The sequence below is a fragment of the Dendrobates tinctorius genome, unplaced genomic scaffold (genome assembly GCF_039654945.1).
Source record: "Dendrobates tinctorius isolate UK_male_01 unplaced genomic scaffold, ASM3965494v1 ptg000166l, whole genome shotgun sequence".
Taxonomy (NCBI): domain Eukaryota; kingdom Metazoa; phylum Chordata; class Amphibia; order Anura; family Dendrobatidae; genus Dendrobates; species Dendrobates tinctorius.
The window spans coordinates 15,305,166-15,330,000 of NW_027361833.1; the positions used below are offsets into that span (position 1 = coordinate 15,305,166).

Sequence of the window (24,835 nt, forward strand, 5' to 3'; positions counted from 1 at the left end):
AGGAAATAGCAATACTAGTTTTTGCTCTAACTCCAGCAACCAAAAGGATGAAAAGCTACACACCCTAGATGTTAGGAGGTGCGTATGATATTTAGAGATGACACAACCTGGGAGGAAACAGAGGGCCCTGTTTGTATCCTTTCAGGGGGCTCGGAAGGGCCTTAGTGTCTAAACGAACCATAGCAAGATGGGTTAGAGAGGCTATCAAACTAGCTTATGTTAGTACAGGTAGGGCCATTCCTGAAGGACTAAAAGCCCATTCTACAAGAGTCGTGGTGACGTCCTGGGTGGAGAAAGCAGATGCCTCCATCAACCAGATTTGTAAGGTGGCCACTTCCTCTCCATCCAGCTTCTTTAAACACTGTGTAGGCTGGATCTGTCTGCCTCTTCTGATCTCACATTCTGGAGAAGGGGTCTACAGGCTGTGGTCCCTCCCTAAGAACAGAAGTCTAAAATTCTCTCATGGTGCCGACATGGGTGACTGACAGGGATATTACAATAAAACTGCAAATAAGGACAGAAATTTACTGATCATGTGCACACTTGTCATTGAACTACCTTGCATACGTAATGAGTTTTGGACCATTTACGTGCATAAAAAAATGCTGCAAAAACTCATCGTGTGCACATAGCCTTGGGTGCGTCGGCCAGTTGTAGTCATGGTTACCTGGTTAGGGGCCTACTCAGAAGGCTCGCCCCCCCACTCCTGAACCAAAACAATAGCTACGCCTCTGGACCACGCCGAGGGTGCGCCAAATGTAGGGGCTAGGTCTGTACAGTCATTTTGTACTCCCTTTCCTGCTACTGTCGTACTCCAGAAACGATGGGAGTAATCATTGGGGGCTACTACGGCCACTTTTCCTGACTTTCTCACAGCGACTCTGCCAATCACCTGGTGGAATTGGCTTTTGCCGTGATTTTTGCCACATATATAATAAGCCGCAGATTTTCACATCCACGGTCTGTTCTTCATAATGCAGGGGTTCAGATTTCACTTTTTTAAAAGCAAATCCCCACAGCTTTACCGCAGTGAGAGCCCCCAGGTTAGTGACACAGCCCCTAATAATGAGCGCTTCCACTTCACTGAGGCAGCTGCAGCGCACTGTGCCACCCAGCCAGGCAGTAATGGCCGCGCATGCGCTTACAACAGACAGTGTCCAACAATATTTATGAAACACTGATCACGTGGCGGTGACGCAGATTTTTGCCTGTTGACACACCCCTCATTCTGATAGGCCAATTGCGGTCTGGCTCCGCCCTCAGCTGCATGTAATTGGCTGTGTTTTAACAAGTATCGCCTCGTGCCTTTCCGGTTGGTTAGCAGTGCTGGAGGAGGCGTGGCTTTTCCGGCCCCGAATGGCGGTGTCTTCCTCTGCCCCAGTGCTGTGTGCGGCGCTCAGGCCGCTGCGGGAGTTTCGCTTCCTGCTTTTCGCCATGATGAACAAATGAACTCGCGGGGAATGAAATTTAAGTTCCAAAAAGGGGAGAAAGTTCTCTGCTTTGAACCAGACCCGACCAAGGCGAAAGTGTTGTACGATGCCAAGGTGCGAGCGGTTTATGGGGGGCGTCCAGCGCTGGCCTCTGCTGCGGTGCATGTATGGCTGTGTGACGTCATCACTCGGGTGTGTGTGGGGGGGGAGCGTCACCTAGAGCAGAGCGATGGCACTACCTGTGCAGGTGGGATGGTGTCATTGGTTGCCATGGACACCTGCCCTGCTTCTCCTGCACATGCTGGCATCAGTGATGGCTGCTCCTACATGTGCTGCCATGTACCGGAAAGGGCTTGGTGTACAGGAACAGCTCTCTGGCTCATCACTGCTGTAGAAGAACTATTCTGAGACCGCGTGCGCCACCTGTGGCGCCTTCCCCCCGACTCCTGAGGCTTGTCCCACATGCTGGTATAATGTCCCGTCCGCTATACTCCCTTCCTACACTCCCATGCAGCACAGCGGCTGACTCCGGCATGACGGTACGGGCAGCACATGACATCGCTGCCAAGCCAACATCTGATTGGCAGGTGTATTGTAGTGCAGGGACCCGGCGAGTCTGTGCCCCAATACATTCCACCTGAGTGTATCTGGCCTTGGCGGGCCCCAGTCCTCCTCAGGTCCGGGCGCAGAGGGTGTGACTGCGATCATTATGCCCCTGGATGGTGGCATTCTGGGGCGACTACAGACGGGCTCTGGTTTCCCCCTCTGGCATGTTTGCCACTGTCAGATAATGACCTCACGGTTATATTGAGTGTATATAGAAATTTTTCCACTGGCCAATAGGGTTTTCACAGACTTTAAAGGGAATCTGTTATGTCCCCATATGGGGTAATGGTATTCCACAGGCTCCCATACGGAGAGGAGGGGATGAGCTGCGCTCCTCTAGCAGCTTTCAGTCACCAATTGGGACCCGTCGAGCTGCAGCAGTAAGCACGCCCTGGCACTGACTGACAGCCGTCTCTGCAGCAGTAAGCACGCCCTGGCACTGACTGACAGCCGTCTCTGCAGCAGTAAGCACGCCCTGGCACTGACTGACAGCCGTCTCTGCAGCAGTAAGCACGCCCTGGCACTGACTGACAGCCGTCTCTGCAGCAGTAAGCACGCCCTGGCACTGACTGACAGCCGTCTCTGCAGCAGTAAGCACGCCCTGGCACTGACTGACAGCCGTCTCTGCAGAGTTTAGCTTTATATTTAAATTGGTCTCCGCCTTTACTCACGGCTTCCTTCTCTTTTGTAGGTTGTTGATATTCTTGTCAGTAAAGATGACAAAGGTAGAAAAAATCCCGAGTATCTGATCCATTTTAATGGTTGGAATAGAAGGTAAGTGACATATAATGCCGTATGGTGGCTGTCAGAGGTAGCGTTGTACTCTGGCATGCACAGATGAATAGTGCCGGATGAATGGAGGATTATTACTGGCTACACCACAATGTATTAATGGACTATATAGCTCTGACAGTAGCTGCACCAGGTATGGAACTGTTCCCTGTACAAAAAAAAATTAAAATTTGAGTCCTCCCTAGTTGATGCCATCTTTTCAGGTAACAAATGACAAGCTTTCACAGTTCCCCAAGTCTCCGTCAGGCTCGGTAGAACACAAAAGTCACTTATACACGACAGACTCCGGGAAAAATGCCTAAGTAAGACAAGTGACGTGAAGCGGACCGATCAGTACGGGAAGGAGAGAAAGTCATGGCAGTAAATATTGGAGGGTGAAAATATTGTCTGTTTGAGGTCTGGTCCATGGTTCTGATGCCCCCACAGGTCTGATGAGCACGTTCCTTAATTGATGTAAAATTCTATAAATCCATCCCACACATTTATTCCAGCTCTTAATTGTGCCAATAGTGATCATGAGTTAGTCCTCCCAATCACTTGTCTCTCTGACATTTGAAGTTACCTTTGAATATTATTTGCAAATTGTCTCTTCAGAGAGGAAGAGGACTCGAACTCTAGTGCTGCCTGTTGGAAGCAGCCATCCTACTTGTCATTATCTTTCTTTAACAAGCCTTGCGATATGACTTGGGATAAAAGCCAATCAGAATCCAAATTTGCAGATACGGTGTTTGGAGGTATTTCCCCTCATCAGTGCACAGTATGAGATCTGATTTGGCTAGGTGAAAGGTAAACACTGGAATCTAAAGGGCCTGTCACACTAAGCGATATCGCTATAACTAGTGACGTTATAGCGATATTGCTAGCGATATCGCTGCATGTGATACTTACCTACAACCCGCTCCCCCGCTGATTATTGCTGATCGCGCGAGAACGTCCTGGACTGTTACTCGTCGTCAGCTTCCTGCGGCGCTTCCTGTGGAGAGACGAGCGTGGAGCCGGGCGGGAGGACGTCATGATCACCTCGTCTGACAGGTAAGTAGCGACCCCCGTCCCCAGCGATGTCGCTGGTGAGATCTGCCTGTGTGGCAGCTCACTAGCGACCACTTAGCGATACACCAGCGATCCTGACCACGTCATATCACTGGTCAGGATCGCTGGTACATCGCTAAGTGACAGTACCTTTAGGGGTAAGGTTTCTCCTTGTGGTGAGTGACATGCCAGGTCTGGCTTCCAGTATGAGGAGATTTTAAAAGCCTTCCATGCTTCTCTGGGAAATTAATACTAATTAATTAGTAGCACTACTACTTCCAATAGGTGGCACTAGAGATCAAGAAACAATTTGCATATGTAATTTCCCAGAGGAGCACACAAGGCCTTTAAGCCTCCTCACACTGGAGTGCCAGACTTGTCATGTTATTCTCCACAAGGAGAAACCTAACACCTTAGATCCCTTTTATTACCAGTAATGTCCATAATGCTGTGATCAATAAGAAAGAAAAGTATAGGTCATATATAGGAGATCACCCAAGGCGAGATTTAGCACAAATCTAGCATATTAATCTTTATTGAGACACAAATAACACACAAAAATTTAAAAACATTAAAATTCGTCACTCATGTGACATACACAAATTACTAGGCTCATAATAGAGCCACACCCCCTTAGCGAAACACTCCAAACAAACATTTGAATGAGATAGCCCTATAACTATATAAATGGCATACGATATAATCACAATGACGCTGGGTTTACAGACAAGTACAATCTCATTTGTTGTTGCATATAAAAACACAGATGTTGTGAATATAAAGGCTGGGAACAATGGCCCTGAACCACAATCTAGTATTACAATTGGTACAAATAAGTGTTAAGGCATGCGATCACAGGAAAATTTCCCAAAAATATATGATTTGATATATAGAAAAACAGAAGTTGGCTCAAATGCCAATTTGTGGAAAATAAGAAATAAATGACAAAAGCTGTTTCTCTTATAATTACCTCGCATGAAACCAGCAGATCCGGGCATGCACAGTTCAATACTAGAGGCTGAAATAACCATCTGAGAAATAATAAAGCGCAGCCCCGAATTACCTGTGTGTTAACCCCCTACATACATAGCCATAAACCCAACAAGGAAAGGAACTCCTTTACACGCCTCAAGTTACCAAATGCATCTCCATAATGAGTAGCACAGACCCAGGCTGTAATAGTCACCTATAGAATACAGTATGATTGCTGTTGCTCAATACACAGGGACCATGTGTAAATTAGAGTGGAACCAAGGAGGGCAGGGACCCGACGCGTGTCGCCACAGGTTGTGGCTTCGTCAGGGGTACTGCCTGCCCGTCACTTGTGTCAATAAATATACTTAGTTAATTACTAATGAGGCGCAGCTGTTTACATGCTTACCAGGGGAGCGGTGATAGACCGACACAGCATGTGGCCCGTTGCGGCGAAGAGAGGTCTATGTCCTGAATGAATACAGTCTGTTGCGCATGTGCCGGCGTCTGTGACCCGGAAGTAACAAACTTAGTATGAGAGAGGTCGTCGTCATAAGTCCATACTGCGCCTGCGCAGAGTAACAGCCAGTGTTGGCAGAACTGCGGGCACACAAAGAACGACCTATTGCGCATGTGCCGGTTGAGCGGCCATATCTGGCCACTAACTAAAGTATGTAATCCACGGCGCAAGCGCCATATTCAGGACCACGAACTGAAGAACGCGGTATACATTCAAAAGGTTACAACAGTGCGCATGTGTAAGGTGCCAGCTGATGTAAGCTAATAAGCAGGCATATACAAAAATCCACCCGCCACACTTATAAAAAAAATAATAAGCGTAGTGGACGTGATCCCAAATGTTAAAGCGGCGCAGATCTGTTGATATGTAACATCAAAGCAGCAGTAAATACAGTTTGCCCTATTATCATTCAATAATGTCTTTTAATCAGACAAGTAGATATATTGGCAACTGTGTAATTAGAAACACAAGTGTAAAATGCTAGCGGTTAATGATGAAATGAGAGCCTACAAAAATGCACCCGCTACAAACATAACACCTGAATACTAAGGCGGAACAGGTATACTGCTGTTCAGCACAAAGGAGGCAGTGAGCATGTATAAACCAGTTCTTCATTGCCCCGACTTTATATTTTTACCAGGATATGTAAAGATTGGCAAAATATGTTTGAAGGCACCTGACCCAGTGTAGAATTTAGGAGTCAGAATAGAAAAATTCCCATCAAAAGGGCAATAGACCTCCACCAGTAACTATACCTACTGACAACCGTAAGACACATGTACATGTATAAAGGGCCAGCAAATATTGGCCAAAAGGCATGTAAACTGCCCACTGCATCCACGCTTAGAAATAAAAAGCAGAGAAAATAATTCTACATGTTGAAACGGCGCAAATACGCTAATGTTCAGCATCAAGAAAATAGAAAAATATACCACATTTTCGTTGCCCCCTGCTGCCTACTTAAAGTAGGATGTAGACATGTTAATGTCAATGAATTTGGAGAGACATGTCCCAATATAGAGTTAGAGGGTCATCAAGGACCATACCATCATATGGGCACTAGGTGTTAGCCAGCAGTCATACAGATTAACCACAACCATGTGGACTTGGTCTCACTGTGCATCCACTGCCAATAGGCAGCCAAAGCAAAATATATGGTTAGAGACACAAATCAAATCCAATATAGAGGTACCATATGTTGGTTAGCAAAGCTCTCAATTGATCACTAATTACGAGAGCTCACTATAAAGACCCTAATGTCTCTGAATATGGCTTATAGGTGATTCCCTCAAAAAAAAAAAAACATATTGCCTCCTGATATGATGATTCAAACCAACAACTGTCAAAGGGAATTGGGAGACAATAGGGTCTTTATAGTGAGCTCTCGTAACTAGTGATCAATTGAGAGCTTTGCTAACCAACATATGGTACCTCTATATTGGATTTGATTTGTGTCTCCAACCATATATTTTGTTTTGGCTGCCTATTGGCATTAATATGCTAGATTTTTGCTAAATCTCACCTTGGGTGATCCCCTATATATGACCTATACTTTTCTTTCTTATTATACACGCTCTTGTTTATTGGTCTGGTTTGGATCCCTGTGTACAAGTCAGTGGTGCCCCCTTAAGGTTTTCTTCATAATGCTGTGATCAGTGCTACAAAAATGGTTGGCCACCGGTGACGAGAATTTATCCTTGTAGGGTTTTTTCCCTCCACCACATACTGATGTGAGCTAGGATTTTTTTTTTTTTTTCTTGTTAGTTGTCATTTTAAATATTTTTTTTTTCTGGTTGCAGGAAAGGTTCCTGTTAGGCAGGACAGGAAGATTCTGACAATGATGCTTCTTGGATTTGGGGGTCTCGAAAAATAGATTTTAATCGGGCATCTTTTTGTAACAAAGGTTGTAGTTTGTGTTGCTCCCCTTTTACACTTCCAGATTTGGATTGTAGATGACTGCTAGAGGCAACTGATTGTTCCCTTCTTAAGTTTTTGTAATGTAGGAGATGATCCTTGATATTCTGGCGGCTCTTGGTTTCAATTGTTCTTTGGTGGTACCCCTGATGCAAAAAGGTCTTTTTGAGACCACCAAGATGTTTGTCTCTATCTGTAGCATTGGAGCATATCCGATTGTATCTGCTGGCCTCACTATAGAAAGTTTTCATCAAAATCTTATCTCCTTTTGAGGTATGTTGGACAGTTTAACTGTCTTCTAGCAGAGGGACGTCTATTTCATTGTTTTGTAGCTTAACTTTTTGGACACCATTATTTAGTTTCATTACAGGAGAAGTTAAGTATAAAGTTGAAGGTGGGAAGAAACTGATTGTGTTCTCAGACTCCTTCCAGATAATGAACATATTAATGTAATGATGGGCCACAGGCCTGATGGGGCAAGAGGACAGTGACTTTCAAGTTTGGCCATGAAAAGATTTTCATGTTGTGGTGGCGTTTTACTTCCCTTTGCTGCCATCCTTCTATAAATGTTGTCAAATTCAAAGTAATTGTGGGTGAGGATGAATTTTATAAGCTTCATCTCAGAATCTGCATCTATTCTTAAATTTTTCATGAAGACTTTGCAGGCATTTATTCTGTCCTGGTGTGGGATACTGGAGTACGAAGACTCCACATCCATGGTGGCCAGGATGGTTCCTTATAGAGGACCTATGTCTGCTAGATTATTCAATAGGTCCGTTGTGTCCTGAATGTAGCAAATCTTAATATTTGCCCTGAACAATTCTAATTTATTAACCTCATTTTTACTCGGGAGCTGCAGGTAGACAAAGCGAGGCTGGCCATACACACAAAATAGCCCATCAACCAGCCGTCTTTCTCCTGACTCCATCATAAACATGCATGCTTATCTCATCTAGGAGACGGGAGTAAGCTGCTACCACAGATGGCCGCTTGTCTCCTGCAGGAACGGTGCATGGAAACTTTCCTGTTTCCTCTTTCACTGGACATTTGCCATTGGTGGGGATCACAATGGCCCTATACAAATAAAATTGTTCAACTTTTATCTGTTTATGGCCAATTTTAAACGCTTGAGCTACACTTTATTGAGCTGGCTAGATGGCCCATTTATACATTTTGACTTCTCCCGGTAAATAATTTCCCTGCTGGAGGTGATGGCATTCACTTGGTAAAGTGAATGGTGATAGTCTAATTAATGGAGTATAGATTCCTGGCCTATATCCACTGATGGATAGTTATGGTAACAGAACTGGATTATGGAAATGGTTATCATTCTCCAGAAGTACAGAAAAACAAAGGAGAATTGTCATTATAAAGACGCTCATAAATGTCTAAAATTATAAATTCAATGCTGTTCTGACCAGGGAGGTAATAAATATAGTATATTAAAGTGGCCGCAATTGTAATATAGTGCGAGAAGCTTGCTCTAGGATCTCAATTTCACAGGTGCCTGTGGCAAAACTAGAAATCTCCAGGTCACAGCAGACAACTGACCTTCAGAAAGATGGGGAGGACAGCAGTGTGAGCAGCGTCGTCTTACACGAGCAGCTCTACAGTATTGGATCAGATGGACAGTAGTATGAGCAGCCCCTTGTTACGCCAACACCCCTGGTATTAGCTCAGAATACTTACTGGGAGCACCTCTTCCTAGATAGAAAGGGCTGATCTTCCTACTGCCACTGCTTACCTTCACCTGTCCTATTGACCTTTTCCCTGACTTCTGTTGGTGTAACATGATGGCGGCCATTTTTATGTTACTATGATTACCTGTTTTATAGAAAATGTGTTGTTTGCTAATTAAAGCGATTTAGGAACTTGTTTATATTGATACTTCCATTTCTAAGGATTTTCTTAAAATACTAGTCTAATTGCAAGATGTGGGGAAAAAAAAAAAAAATAGTCCTAGAAGAAAACCCTCTAACCCCTTTACGACCTATGACGTATAGGTATGTCATAAGTCACTTCTCCCACTTTGGGTTTACATCACCCCATTCAAAGTAAGCTAAAAAAATAAAAAATACACATTTGGTATCAGTGTTCAGAAACGCCCGATCAATCAAAATGTAAAAACAATCCAATCCGTAAATGGTGTAACGAGAAAAACAATCAAAACGCTGGAATTTTTTTTTTTTTTTTTGGTCGCTGTAATATTGCAGTAACGGGCAATCAAAATATCGTATCTATCCCAAAATGTTATCAATAAAAACGTCAGCTCGGCGTGCAAAAAATAAACCTTCATCCAGCCCCAGTCTCAGAAAATGGTGCCTTTTTAAGTGTAAAAAAAAAAAAACCCTATCCATATTTGGTGTCTGTGAACTCTTAATGGCAGGTCAGTTTTACCATACAGTGAACATGGTAAACACAAAAAAATTATGGAATTGCCCTTTTTTTTGCAATTTCACCGCATTTGGAATTTTTTTTTTCCTCCGTTTTCCAGTACACTATATGATAAAATCATTGGTGTCGTTCAAAATTACAATTACAAAATTACAATTCGTCCCGCAAAAAAAACCAAGCCCTAACATTGCCATATTGATTAAAAAAAAATAATAAGTCATGGCTCTGGGGCGAAGGGGAGTGAAAAAACCCGAAAGCTGAAAAACCCAATGTGGCAAAAGTGTTAAGGATGGCTGAAAGGTGATGCGGCTCCGTTGTGTAACTAATGTATGTACTCGTTTGCTCTGCTTCCTTTTAGCTGGGATAGATGGGCAGCGGAAGACCATGTTCTTCGTGATACTGATGAAAACAGGCGATTGCAAAGAAAGCTGGCAAGGAAAGCCGTGGCCCGCATGTAAGGAACCTCTCTAGGTAGACACTACTGCTGCTACGCTTCCATCCCCTAGCTTTTTCTCTTCTCCCTCTTATTTTACTGGGTTTAATGGGAACTATTCGTTAACCTTCTAATGTCTGGGGGTCCTCTCCATGCTTGTCCGGATAACTATTAGTTACCACTAATGGTATATTTGCCTCTGTCTACTAGTATAAGCTTGGTAAGTGACCGACAATCTAACTTTTCTGAGGGTGTACATGTTGGTTGCAGTTTATTCCCCTAGGGTATGTTTCCACTTGCCGGATTACATCCGGATTAGCTGCGGGTTGAACGCTGCGGACTGTCGCAGCGTTCAATCCGCAGCGTCCAGATGTTACAACATCGTGGAGGGGATTTTATGAAATCCCGTCTGTGCGTGCGAACACTCATCCGGCGGCCCTGCGTTTCCGGACATGCGGAGCGTCTTTTTAGACGGCATTTGATAAAGAGTTTGTGCTATCCTGCAATGGAAGGATTAAGCTGGGCTGAGGCTGAGCCGGCCCGGGATGACCTGTAACCTATGAATATACAGTGATCAGTAAGTGATCGTCCCACCACTGCGCTATGCCGTCTCCTCTGACTCCACATCTACAGTACTAAGCAATATACGCTAAGGCCATATGCACACGATGCATTTTTCCTGCGGATCCGCAGTGGATTTTACCGCGCAGAAACGCTGCAGATCCGCAGTGTGATTTACAGTAGCATGTAAATCAATGGAAAAAAAACACTGTGCAGACGCTGCGTTTTTTTCCGCGGTACAAAAAAAGCAGCGTGTCACTACTTTTGTGCGGTTTTCCCCCTGCTCCATTCTCCAAATCCGCAGGGGGAAAACCGCAGTGGAAAACCGCAAAAAAAAACAGGAAGAAATCCGCATGAAAAATGCAGGTCGTTTGACCTGCGGATTTCTTCAAATCTGCGCGGAAATATCCGGAGGACAAAAAAGTCCGTCTGCACTCAGCCTAAATCTACTGCATCGGCTTCTGTGATTTCAGGAGGAGGAAAGGAAGAAAGAAGAGACGCTGTCGCTTGCCTGGGGTCGACTCCGTTTTAAAAACTCTTCCAACTAATGAGAAGGAGGACAATGAGGATCATTGTAAGTGTCATTTCAAAAGTCAGCTTTGTTAGGTCTTGTTTTGCTCTCTAGTTTGTTTCCTTCCCTTTTTCTGAGAGCCGTCATTTTATTTTTATATTTTTGTTTTTCTTTAAAATGCTGCTAGTGTTTTGTGGGCCGGGTTGTACTTCTAAATGACCTCCTTTTACCTTGTGACGTACTTGAAAACTGTAAAGAGAATTTCCACATGTGGTGAAATTGAAAGAAATGGAGGTCCACGATTTGTTTTTTTTTTTTTTTTTTGGTTTTCTTTTTACGGAGTTTTTATGTGGGAAAGAAAAAAATCACTAAGGCAATATGATTCTCCAAGTCTATATGATTACAGAGATGGCAAACTTGCATAGGTTGTATTTTGTGATATCTATATAGATTAAGTAGTATGTTTAACCCCTTAATGACATTCGCCATACATGTATGGGGCCTGTTGGTAGTGAGCTCTCCCCATACCCTGCAGGTATTGGCTGTGTATTACAGCTAGGACTTCCTCACCAAATGAGGGTGGTGTGAAGATTGTTAACCTGTTAAATACTGCTGACAGCAGCATTAACGATGCCCCAGCAGGGAGACATGTTGCTCAATGCAACCATCGGCATACCCGGGACAAGATCACAGGTCGCCAATGGGTTGCTATGACAGACAGGGCTTGATGAAGACCTCAGTGCTTTCCATTACCTCCATGCTTGTTGTTCTGTGTCTGGGCTTCAAAGGAGACACTGATTTGTGCTATATGCAACAATACTGTGGCATTGCTGTATTCTTGAACAAGTGATCAGACTATAACAGCTACAAGTCACCTAAGGGGACAAACAAGTACAATCAAAAGTTAAATAAAACAATAAATTTCAAAATGTGAAAAAAAAATACCATTCAAATCACCCTGCTTTATCCAATTAAAGAGAACAAAATACTCATGGTATCGCAGTATTCAGGAAAGTCCTTCCTATCAAAGTATAAAAATTAACCTTATCAATTAACACCGAAAGCTGAAAGTCAAGAATGCTAAACTTGTTTTTTTTTTTCACTGTAATGATCACAATGTGATATCTAGCCCAAAATGGTAATAATAAAAATGTGATCTCGCCCCGAAAAAACATGTCTTTACACCGCTCCGTCAACTTCAAACGTTATGGGTCTCAGAAAATGTCAACACAACGCCTAAATTAATTTATTTTATTTTTTTCCAAACGTGTTTTTCCAGGACGTCCCTCTTGACAGCACCATGGAGGTTGTCCTTCCTTTCATCCTTATAGGGACAGGAAATGCATGAGAGGTTAAAGGTCCCCTCCCACTCCTACACGCCAGTGTTTTTTCCTGTCCCTGTAAGGACAGGCACGAGAGACGCCGTGGAGGCAGTTTCGGCGTCCAATGCTTACCGTTTCCAGAAGAACGGACTCGAGGGGGGGGGGGGGTGGAATCGGGGGTCCGGGCTACACCTTCCCCCTGTCAAGTGGTCCGCGGCGACAACCCACTAAGGGGGGGTTCTCCGCCAAATGTCCCATGGAGCGGGGCTCTGGGACTCAGAGCCGCTTCCCCTCAGCGGGGCTCTCGGCTCCCGCCGTCGCACACCGCATCATCCCAGGGTGACTGCGTCACTTCTGAGCGCCAGATGACTACTTCCGGTCGCGTCAATGTGGACGCATCAGATCCAGAAGCAGAGAGGTGTCGCGGCAGACCTCATGAGGATCAATCTATCCACTCAAGGCAAGGTAGGATAAAGTGGCGGGGAGGGCCGGCCATACAGGTCTACCACAATCGCACACCGTCATGCAGAACGGGGGGGAAAACCAGCAATCAGCCTGAACAGCCAGCGTCCGTAAGTAGTGGGCACGATGGACAGGACGTATCAAGACAGGAGCTTTAACTTAAAAAAAAAAAAAAAAAAAAACAAACAAACTCCTGTGCTTTATGATAGGAAAAGACGGCACCGACTCCTGCAGCATCAACCTCCAGGACATCGGGCAGATCCAATAAATGCCCCATCTGTGCCAGCAAACTAACGGGGTCGTGGAAAAAACCCCTATGTGAAGAGTGCACCCTTAGGATCATCAGAGGCGAACAGGCCTCTTTCCTTGCTGAGATGCGCACAATGGTCAGAGAGGAGGTCCAGGCCTCCGTCTCAGGACTGCTACCTACTCAGTCTTCCAACCAGCCCCATGCTACGAGACCAAAATGGGAGTCCGATCAGTCATCGGACGAGGATATCCAGTCGCCATGTACGGACTCGGAGGAGGAGGGCGAGATCTCCTCAGAACCCCCCAGAGATGGGAAAAAGATACCTCCTCTCCTCTGAAAACATAGACAAGCTTCTTGGCACCGTGAGAAGCACTATGCAGATTGAGGAAGCCCCAAAGACTCATGCACCCGAACATCTCGTCCTGGATGGGCTAAGAGCTAGGATTCGCCAAGTCTTCCCCGTTAATGACCATATCCGTACGATGATTCTGGAGGAGTGGGAGGGCGCCGAGAAGAGACTCGTCGTGCCTCGAGACTTTAAACTTCGACTTCCGATTAACCAGGAGGACATTAACATTTGGGATGAAGTTCCTAAAATCGACACCCCGGTGGCCAGGGTGTCAAGGAAGACTTCTATTCCCTTTGAAGATTCCTCTAGTCTCAAGGAACCCATGGACAAGAAGGCTGATGGTCTCCTAAAGAGGGCTTGGGAGGCCTCTGCAGCGGTTATGAAGGCAAACATAGCCTCCACATCTATGCATCTATGGATCGACCAGTTGGAGCACCAATTAAAAGGGAAAACCCCTAGCGGTGATATCTTAGAAGGGCTTCCCCTGTTGAGGATTGCAACCGGATTGCTGGCGGATGCTTCAGCTGAATCCGTGCGATTTGCGGCTAGGAATAATTCTTTATCCAATGCGGCTCGTCGAGCCATATGGATGAAAACCAGTCAAAAAATACCGTATTTTCCGGCGTATAAGACGACTGGGCGTATAAGACGACCACCAACTTTTCCAGTTAAAATATAGCGTTTGGGATATATTCACCGTATAAGACTACCCCTCTTCCAACGGAGAAAAATAAAAAAAAAAAAATCAGATTTGATTTCAATATGGTAATTTTAATTCAAATGCTTATGACATGCAGGTACTCGGGTACGGTACTTAGCAGGAAAATGTCACTTATAAACATGTATAATATAACAGTGCAAGTGGATTAAACTTTTCCTAATTCACTCTAAAGCTGAAAGGAAGGATAAGACAATAAAGCCATAGGAGCTGCCATGCTGTTTGTTTTTTAAGCTGTCAACCAAACTGGAACTGATATTGATAGGAGGAAGATGGCAAACAATAGAGACCGGGCAAGTCGAGTTAGCAACGTCCATCCTAACTACAAGCTACGGTACCGTACTTTTACAGGTTTTGCTGGCGTGACAGTTTCCATTTAAAAGCCTTCAAAATCCTGTTCGTCATCTGATATCATAAGTACATCAGTGACATCTTGTGATACATCTGTAAGGCAGTCATCGTATGGATTGAATTCCGTATCAGATGGTGTGGGCTCAGCTTCAGCTTCCTCTTCATCTTGCCACAAGTAGTCATCCTCCATACCATCTAATGAATTTGATATGCCACACTTCTTGAAAGACTTGATTACTGTTTCTGCATCAATATCATTCCAAGCTTTTATGACAAACTTGCACAAAACATCCAACTGTGGAGTACGCATGTTTCCTCCTTTTGTGAATGACTTTTCGCCGCTAACCATTCATTCCACTGTTCTCGAATGCGATCTTTAAATGGCTTGTTTAGGCACACATCCAGTGGCTGTACCAATGATGTCAATCCCGCAGGAATCACTGCCGCATGTGTATTTAGTTTTGCTAGCCTTTGCTTGGTGCTGGGAGTTAAATGAGCCCTGAACATATCCCACACCAGTAGACTACAGTTTTGAATAAGTCCACCTGGTCGCCTGCTCCATACATTATCAAGCCATAGCTTTACCCCTTCTTCATCCATCCAGCCTTTTTCATTCACATGTACTAAACAACCAACAGGGAACTTGAGTTTCAGCATTGTTTTTCTTTTAAAAATAATCAGTGGTCTCTGTTTGGCGCCATCAGCTGTGCATCCTAGCACGACTGTAAAACTGGACTTATCAAGCCCCGTTGTTTTAATTAAAATTGTTTTTTCACCTTTTTGATGGACAGTTCTATTTCCAATCATATCAAAATTCATTGGAGTCTCATCCATATTTCCAATATTACTTAACGGATAGCCATGTTTAGTGCGCTGTTTTATTACGTATCGATGGAAGCTATTTAGCTTGCCATCAAGATCTGCAGGTAATTTTTGGGCAATTTTCGTCTTTTGCCTCAGTACCATGTTGTGCCTTGCCATGAACCTACTGTAGTACACCAGGATACAGTGGCCTTAAAGCTGTTGCTGTGATCTGGGTTAGATTTGGCCCACTGAAGTGCAAACAAACGGATTTTATTTCGTGTCACTACATAACCGTTTTGGCGATGCTCATTCACCATGTCTGTTACATGTTTTTCAAGTTCTGGCCAATGTGGGGTGCCTCTTCTTAATGCACACTTGCCCCTCGGCATACTCTTTAATGCTTTTTCATTTGCTTTCCAGTCCCGAACCATCTTTTCTGTTACTCCATATTGTCTTGCAGCAGCGCAGTTATTATGTTCCATGTCAAAGTTTACAACTTTAAGTTTAAAACTGGCATCATATTTCTTTCTTCTTGCTGGTGGAGCCATGATGGGATTTAGACTGCTGGACATTTGTATTGTACTGTATGTACTGGTGAACAGGTACAGATACTGGTGATGTACTGGTATCCAGAATACAACAACCAGCCAATGTACCTTACCAGTGATTGGCCGGTTGTGGTATAAATCCTGCTTGGATTGGTCAGCTCTCCCTGCCTGCCCAGCCCCTCAGTGCCCAAGACAGAGCGCATCCCCTGTACCTATTACTGGTACCTCCAGAGAGCGCTGTGTCCAGAAAAACACCCGTCTGTGCTCCATCCTGCCCATCCCCCTCTCCGTCCCCAAGACAGAGTGCATCCCTTGTACTTACAGCGCTGTGCCCAGAAAACCACGCCTCTTTCATCCATCTGTCCCGTCCTTGTTTCTCTGCCCCACGCTCCTGAGGACTGAAGCGCATGTGCACGATACAAGGGCGGGACAGACAGATGAAAGAGGCGTGTCTTCGGGGCACAGCGCCGCTCTCTCCATATCCGGGACGCCAGCAGCTCGTTTCCCCGGTAAGGTGCCCCCTCGCCGCTCCCCCCATCATATGCGCCAACCGCAGACCCCTCCACAACCGCCCTATAAGGTGACCGCAGCTGCTCCACAACTGCTGTATAAGGCAATACCGGCGTATAAGACGACCCCCGACTTTTTTACAGAATTTAGGGGGTTAAAAAGTCGTCTTATACGCCGGAAAATATGGTAAGTTATGTGCCATACCCTTCTCAGGGGGGAAGGTATTCGGGCCGGCCTTAGATAAACTACTGGACAATGCCTCTGATAGCAAAAAAGGGTTTCCCGAGGAAAAAACAAAAAGCTATTTTCCCTTTCAGAGGTCCCATCCTTAACAAAGGCAGGAATATAGAGGGAAAGGGAGATCAACTTGCTAGGAATACCCGAAATGAGGTAAAGAGTAGGGCCCCCCCTTCTCGCTCCGGACAAAGTTGCAGGAGACAATGACGCCATACCAGTAGGGGGTCGCCTCAAACACTTCCCGGGGGCATGGGGACTCATCTCCCGGAATCGGTGGATTCTCAATCCGGTTTCCCAGGGCTATACCCTCAAATTCACAACCCCCCCCCCCCCAGCATGGTTTGTAGTTACAAATCCCCAGTCCAAAACCCTTATAGATCCTATATGGGCAGATGTAAAATACCTGCTAAGGTCGGAAATAGTGGTTCCAGAAACAGAGAGGGGTCAGGGCCACTATTCAACTCCCTTCACAGTAAAAAAAAAAAAAAAAAAGTCGGGAGACTCGGACCATTATAAATTTAAAGCCACTAAACCAATGGATCTGATACAAAAGGTTCCGAATGGAGTCCCTAAAAAACCACCAGCCTGCTGATAGATCGGAACGCCGCAATGTGCACAATAGAAAGTGCATATTATCACGTTCCCATACACCCTCACTCTCAGAAGTTCCTTCGATTTGCATTAAAAATAGGAAGTGGGTACTTCCATTTTCAGTTTCAGGCTCTTCCTTTCGGCCTAGCTTCAGCACCTCCGGGTTTTTACGAAGCTGGTTGCCGAGATCGTAGCACACTTAAGACGAAACGGCATAATCATCGTACCATACCTGGACGACTTCCTTGTAATATCCAACTCGACATCGGAGTTAAAGAAGCAACTAGTCTCGGTAATAGCCACGCTCGAGAACCTAGGTTTTATCCTCAACAAAGATAAGTCAGACCTGCAGCCTGGTACCCAAAAAAAATTGCTGGGAGTCATGTGAGATTCCAAAAGAAGAATCTCGTTTTTACCGGAAGTAAAAAAGAAACCCATCATGAACAAAGTTAGTCAGCTCTGGCGAGATAGAATATTCATAAGGGCTGCAATGAAGATCCTAGGTACCCTGACAGCATGCATACCCTGCGTGATGTGGAGCCAGGCTCACACAAGAAACCTACAAAGAAAAATCCTGGCAAAATGGGACAGAAGGCAGGCCTCTCTGGACAGGGAGCTTTGGCTATCCCCAGCCTTAAAATAATCTCTGAAGTGGTGGATCAGTCACAGGAATATCAGCCAGGGGGTGCCTTGGATCCTGTCACCATGGCGTAACTATTGTCACGGACGCCAGCAGGGAAGGATGGGGGGGGCCCATCTGGAAGGGAGATGCCTTCACGGAACATGGCCCGGAAACATCAGTTCAGTCTTCAAATTACAGAGAACTACGAGCAGTTTGAGAGACACTAAAAAGAAGCAGGTCGAGTCTACAAGACCAGCATATGAAAGTCATGTCAGACAACATGACTACAGTATCTTTCCTACGCCATCAGGGCGGTCCGAGACTCGGAAAGCTTCAGGATCTAGCAGCCCGTGTCTTCACCTGGGAGGAGAACAATGTTCACTCCATATCAGCGGTACATCTAGAAGGCTCCAGGAACAGCATAGCCGACTATCTGAGCAGACAAGAAGACCGAGCCACCGAGTGGGAATTGAAAGAGGACATATTCAGAGACTTGTGCCATTGGTGGGGAACCCCCCAGCTGGGCTTCTTCGCGGCAAAGAACGCCAAGCTGCAGAGATTCTTCTCCCTCAATCCAGCGGACCATCCAGAGGGGGTCGACACCTTGAATCAGAGATGGGAAGGGAGACTGCTATACGGTTCCCCCCCCATTGTTATAATACAGAGTCTTCAGAAAGATCTAGGAGGAAGGAGCATGGGTGATACTAGTGGTACCCTTCTGGCCCTGGAGAAGTTGGTTCCCTCTCCTTGAAAAGATCGCTCAGGAGGGGCCGCTCCATCTACCAACGACAGAAGACCTGCCTTCACAGGGCCCAGTTCTGCACCCAAATCCGGAGAACCTACAGTTGGCTGCATGGATCCTGAGAGGGAGATCCTAAAATCCAGAGGCCTCTGACCAGGTGATCTCAACGATGCAGGCCAGTCGTAAGCCCGTTACGAGTGCAATCTATCATAAGATTTGGAGGAAGTTCTGCTCAGAAGGTGGTAGTACCCCCATAGACCTGTCTCGCCCAGACATCCCTCAAATTCTTGACTTCCTCCAGGCAGGATTTAATAAATGTCTGAGGCCAAGCACATTGAAAGTCCAGATAGCAGCTTTAAGTACTTTCTTTGATTTCTCCTTGGCCTCTCATCCATGGATAGCACGTTTTACAAAGGCCATCCAGAGATTGAGAGCCATGTTAAGGAAAACAGTTCCCCCGTGGGACCTAAATCTGGTACTTAACGCTCTGTACAGACCCCCATATGAGCCAATATCAGAGATAATGTCTCAATGCTTACACAAAAAACTTTATTTTTAGTAGCCATCACCTCAGTCAAGTGGCTGGGTGAGATTCAGGCCCTGTCAGTCCAGAACCCCTACATCCAAATATTTGACCGCATAGTACTAAAACTCAACCCAGGATTCCTCCCCAAGGTAGTATCTCCACAGAATTTAAACCAAGAGATGGTCCTACCCTCATTCTGCCCATCCCCGAAAAATGATAAAGAAGAATTCTTTCACTCATTAGACGTCAGACGAGCGGTCACATGCTACTTAGAGGCCACTCGAGAGTGGAGACAGGACACAAAATTGTTTGTCCAATATGGGGGTAGAAATAAGGGTTAAGGAGCATCTACGCACTCCCTAGTGAGGTGGATAACGTCAGCTATCTCCTCAGCATACGACGCCGAGGGATTACCTATACCAGAAGGGCTTAGAGCTCATTCCACTAGGGCGATAGCAACGTCATGGGCAGAGAGGGTGGGAGCCTCTGTAGAGCAAATATGCAGGGCCGCCACCTGATCTACACTAAACACTTTCTGTAGACACTCTAAATTGGACACGTTAGCAGCTAGCCAGACGACCTTCCGTCGTAAAGTGCTACAAGGAGTAGTCCCACCCTAATGAATTCCTACTTTGGTATTCTCCATGGTGCTGTCAGGAGGGACGTCCTGGAAAACTGAGATTAGACCTACCGGTAATGTTTCCAGGAGTCCATCCTGACAGCACTGGTAGTTCCCTCCCGATGATTTGTATTTGTAATAATGTGAATAATATGCTTGTACAAAATCTCAATACATAATAATTGCATCCACACTGACGTGGTACTTGTAAAAATCACTGGAGTGTGGGAGGGGACCTTTTACCTCTCGTGCATTTCCTGTCCCTATAGGGATGAAAGGAAGGACAACCTCCATGGATGGCCTCCTGGAAACAATATTACCGGTAGGTCTATTCTCCGTTTTTTGTTTTTCACCACTAAAAAAAAACAAAACTTGTTTTGGTTTTATCGTACTGACGAGCAGAATCATATTGACAACTTCACAGTATTTGAAACTTTTTCCCAGTTTTCTTGCACATTATGTGGTAAAATGAACGGCATCATTCTAAACTACAAGTCGTCCTGCAATAAACAAGCTCTCCCAAGTCTGTGGACAGAAAAATAAAATAGTTATAGCTCTAGAAAGAAGAGGAGGCAAAAACAAAAACGCAAAAAACTGAAATTAGGGGTTAAAATGATGAGATTGCTTGTGTGCACAGATTTGTGCTTCTGGTTCTTCAGTTGCATAGAGTGATACAGCTGAAAGTTTCTACAATGTATGTTGGATAAAGTTCTGACCTAAGTTTCGCCTAACATTGAATACCAGAATGCAGCTTGGGGGGTTTCAAGAGCCAAAAAAATGGAGGCCGTAGGTTGTTCTGGATGAAGCAGTTGTGTGACCCGCACTTACGAGTTCTAACTTATCTTGTTTTCTGTGCTTCTCATTGGCGCCATTCTTATTCTTGTACATGTGCTATTTTTGTGATCGTTTATGCTGAAAGTAAACCGCTTCTTGAGTGCGGATATGTAAATGTTTGTGTTCTACATACTTTCATCTTTTAGCACTGCACCAGAGAACAAACATTTACGGTAACCCGCCACACTATATTTATCCCATAGCACTGAGCAGTTCATCAGAGGACAGTGAGGAGGGGACGGATGAGGAGATAAAAAGCGAGGAAAGTGATTTTGAAGAAAAGGCAGAAATGGTAAGTCTAGTTCACAGCCGACTTGTGGAAACAAATGCCAAGGGATGCAAGGAAATCAGCTGTGTAGTAACTCCGACTCCAGCTTTAGACAAAAAGTGTTAATAAAGGAATTGTCTGCGCTTAGGCTATACAAGCGGCATATATGCTGTGAGAATTCTTCCACTCCGACTAGTCTTTTTCCAGCCTTGCACATTGCGTGAGGCCATGCTAGTCTAGTCAGGATGTGGCCAGGAGTATACATATCATGTACTTATATTCACATGACCACTGCAGCTGTACTGTGATGATTCAGAAATCTGCAGACTTGTAGCTGAAGCCTGGACAACCCCTTTTTATTATTGGATCATGGGAATTTAAAGCTTCAAACTTTATATTAATAAGGGCCTTAATATTAACACAACTAACTTTAGTACAGTTAATTTGGTGCCATTTAAAGATGGACACCGCTAGGGCAGTGGCCAGATACTGCAAGGTGACTCCATTGATTTCTGGCCAAATCCTGTCTTTCGCTGTATGAATGCAAACCTAGCCGAAATGGCCGTACTCTAGTTAGGAATTCTTTACATTATTGGCTTTCCTTTGTTCTTGTTTTTGGATGAGCTGCTTGATTTCATTTTATAGAAAGAAGAACAAGAGATCCTCTCAAAACGAGACATGGAAGAAAAAAATATTGTAATAGAAATACCTGAAATTCTAAAAAAGAAGCTGGAAGAAGATTGTTATTACATAAACAAGCGCAAACGGGTATGGTCTGTTGTTTGGCCGCTTAGTCCTGGTATTGTCGCTTACTGTGGGTGCCATGGTGGGGACACTGATATATACAGGGTTCTCTTACAGCATGTAATAAATCTACTGGTGTTTGACATCTCATGGTTGGTATGGTTATTTCCTCTCGAGATTCTGCTGTGCCTCCCAAGTAGATGACATCCATGCTGCAAGTCATGTGCCTTTGAACCCTAAATGTGCCTCTGTTGGGGCTTATTTTTTTTCCTCCCTCAAAATCATTCTTTTTTTATTTTTTTGGCTTTAGGTGCAGAAATGTACTCCATCTTAAAGAGAAACTGGCATCAGTAAATCAGCTATTAATTTCATGCAATGCTTAGGCAGTCAGCTCAGTTGACTGATAATGCCGTTTTTTGTGGCTGAGCTGTACGTTTTGTCATTATGCCATAGTTCGAAATTGAAACTTTTCCTCCTTGTGTCTAAAATCTTTTCCCAGCGCCATCAAGCGGTTCAGCATCATCGGTCATTCTTTGTAACCTGCCCATTCTCGATGAGTGATCTCTCCATTTTGATGTCGGAGCAGACGTTTCTGAAACGCTGTACATGCCATGTTGTGGTCGCTCTCTGGAGTGGTACGGGAGTGATTTTGTGCAGTATGCTTGGCGAGGCTTCGCTGTATACACCTCGGCTCCCTGCACAGTAGAGGTGCAGGATTTCAGAGTCTCCTGTCCTGACATCTCAGGTTGTGGTGTGGTCAATCGAAGAGTGGGGTGCTGTGCCGCACTGATGACCCAGGGTAGCTGTTAGAACATTTTTAAAAGATTGGACTACTGGACAACCATATCTTAATTCAAGAACCTGTATCAAAAGTCTTTTAAGGCTAGTTTCACACTAGCGTTCGGCAGAGCTGCGGACTTCCTCAGTGAAGCCCCGCCCACTGCCGCATCTTGTTTTGATGATGCGGCGACTGCAACTAATTGCAACACGTTGCGTTCGCCGCATTGTCAAAGCTACGCATGCGGACGCATCCGCACGGCCTGCGAACCCAATGTTAAAGATAGGTAGGCAGGCCACATGCAGAAGTAGGCGGAGCTGACCAGAGGAGGTGCTGCAGCGGGAGGATGTTTGCAGCTCTGCCAAACGCTAGTGTGAAACTAGCCTTACTCTCCTCCCACAGCAGCTCCATCTCTGCAATGTCGGTGCCACCGTTCCCAGAGTGCCTACTGTATGCAATGAACACCTTCTCTTTTTTTTGCTGCAGCCGATAAATTTTTCTTCAGACGATCATACTGACAAAATGGTAAGATTGCAGTGGGCATGTGACACAACAATGTCCTTTTATTCTCCGGGAACTGTGGCACCAACATCGCTGCAATGGCCCTGGTGTGAGAGGTGAGTGTGGGCAGTTTTTCCAAGGGTCACATATACTGTGACTGTCGTGGAGGGCTGAACTTAATTCTACCTAATTTTTTATATTTTTTCACTTAACATTTAGCAGAGTTAAGTGTGACTAGTTGTTACTTTTACTTAATATTAAGAAAGCAATGGTTGCCCAGTAGTGGGGGGAAGTAGTAGGGAAGATTAGTATGAGGAAATCGACATCCCACCCCCCGAGTAGTCAGTATCTAATTGAAATGCTATGAATGCAATTTTAAAGTTCATTTTATAATGTAGGTCTACCTACTAAATTTTTTTAAGTGTCAAGGTTTTTTTTTTTTTTTTTTTAATGGATTTAGGGTATTTTGTGGGTGCTTAATTAAAGAATCCCATTACTTTTGCCAATTTGGTTCCAGTTTTTGAGAATTCATTCATGAAAATAATTCCTCCAATTCAACGTGTGTGTGATGAATGCAATGGCTTTGGTATTTTGTTCACACTTGCATATGGTATGGCTGGTCTGCGGAGGGCTGCGTATGTCCTCCCTTAAGCTCCGCCTACTTCCGCATGCGTCCTGCTTACCTATCTTTAACATTGGGTGCGCAGGGACGTGTTGTATGCGGATGTGTCTGCATGTGGCGTTTTGATGTGCCCGCTGACCACACAGAAATGCAACATGTTAAGTTCCCGTGCGGTCGGCGGGAACGTCAAAACGCTGCATGCGGACGCATCCGCATACAACACATGTCCCTGCGTGCCCAATGTTAACGATGGATACTAAGGACGCATGCGGACGTAGGCTGAGCTACAGGGAGGACGTACGCAGCCATCTGCAGACCAGCCATACGCAAGTGTGAACTTAGCCTAATAGTAATGAGCGAACGTGCTCAAATAATGGGTTATCTGACCGAACTCTGGTGCTAAAAGTCGTCGGTGTGCTGAAATAGGTAGGAGTCTCTGAGCCTGCATGTCTTGCACTGTTCAGTAGCTGCAACAAATGCAATTTCCTATCAAACAGACAATCCCTGGATTTGTTGCAACTGTCGAACAGCTGCATGACATGTAGGTACGGGGACTCAAACCTATTCTAGCATGCTGTAGACACTCGATTAGCACGAATAACTCCTTATCCGAGCACGTTCGCTGATCACTACTCTAACAGTGTCTTTAGGTAATGGAATACCTCCATATAATTTTGTAAACCAACGAAATAAAATACAATGCTATAAGAGCAACTTTTCGAAGCTAGAATTCCACTGTAGTTAATTATTAAATATCTCAAATTAGAGCCATTCTGGCAAAACCAAAGTAATATTCTTAATCGGCACCAAAAACTTAATCTAAAACAGTTCAGATATCGTTGGCACCAAAATGACTGTATACCAGTGCAATTATTCACCAGTCACCAAGCCAAAAAAGAGGGTTTGTTACACAATAGAAACTTTCCCTGGGCTTTCGTCCTGTTATGACACGTGAGCCCGGCGCCCATTCAGCACTGCTGTCCCTGTCCCCGCCGTTTGTCAAATTGAACATGAAGAGGAAGACAAGGGAGCAGCTGATCGCCGACTTCCTCTTCATGTTCAATTCGACAGAAGGCGAGGACGGTGAATCTAGCACTGATTGGGCGCTGGGCTTTTGAGTTTTTTTTTATCAGGGTTAAGTGTGGGGTATGACAAGGAGTTGTCCAAGTATTGGACAACATCTTTAAAGGAACCTGTCCGCAGGATTGTGCACAGTAACCTACAGACAGTGTCAGGTTGGCACCGTCATACTGATTAAAATAATACATTGCTTGA

The 24,835-nt window shown here is 44.9% G+C and overlaps 1 protein-coding gene across 2 annotated transcripts; it reads left to right on the forward strand.

The window, feature by feature from the left end:
• The first annotated feature begins 1,304 nt into the window (after nt 1-1,304).
• LOC141053670 (MSL complex subunit 3-like) lies at nt 1,305-21,878 on the forward strand. 2 transcript variants are annotated; one of them, XM_073550696.1, is made up of 6 exons: nt 1,305-1,544; nt 2,728-2,810; nt 10,016-10,111; nt 11,125-11,225; nt 20,794-20,939; nt 21,561-21,878. In XM_073550696.1, exons 1-6 carry the CDS (start codon nt 1,446-1,448, stop codon nt 21,861-21,863), a joined length of 828 nt encoding a protein of 275 aa, XP_073406797.1. In that variant the 5' UTR covers nt 1,305-1,445; the 3' UTR covers nt 21,864-21,878. The 2 variants fall into 2 exon arrangements, with proteins under 2 accessions (XP_073406797.1, XP_073406798.1); XM_073550697.1 differs by having other exon boundaries at nt 1,306-1,544; nt 20,851-20,939.
• Nucleotides 21,879-24,835: the final 2,957 nt, after the last annotated feature.

What these genes read in the sequence shown, in the direction of transcription:
- LOC141053670 (XM_073550696.1), top strand. Translation starts at nt 1,446, where the DNA reads ATGAACTCGCGGGGAATGAAATTTAAGTTCCAAAAAGGGGAGAAAGTT. An exon ending in TTTAATGGTTGGAATAGAAG is followed by an intron (nt 2,811 to 10,015) that starts GTAAGTGACATA and finishes GCTTCCTTTTAG; the next exon opens with CTGGGATAGATGGGCAGCGG. An exon ending in TTGAAGAAAAGGCAGAAATG is followed by an intron (nt 20,940 to 21,560) that starts GTAAGTCTAGTT and finishes TTCATTTTATAG; the next exon opens with AAAGAAGAACAAGAGATCCT.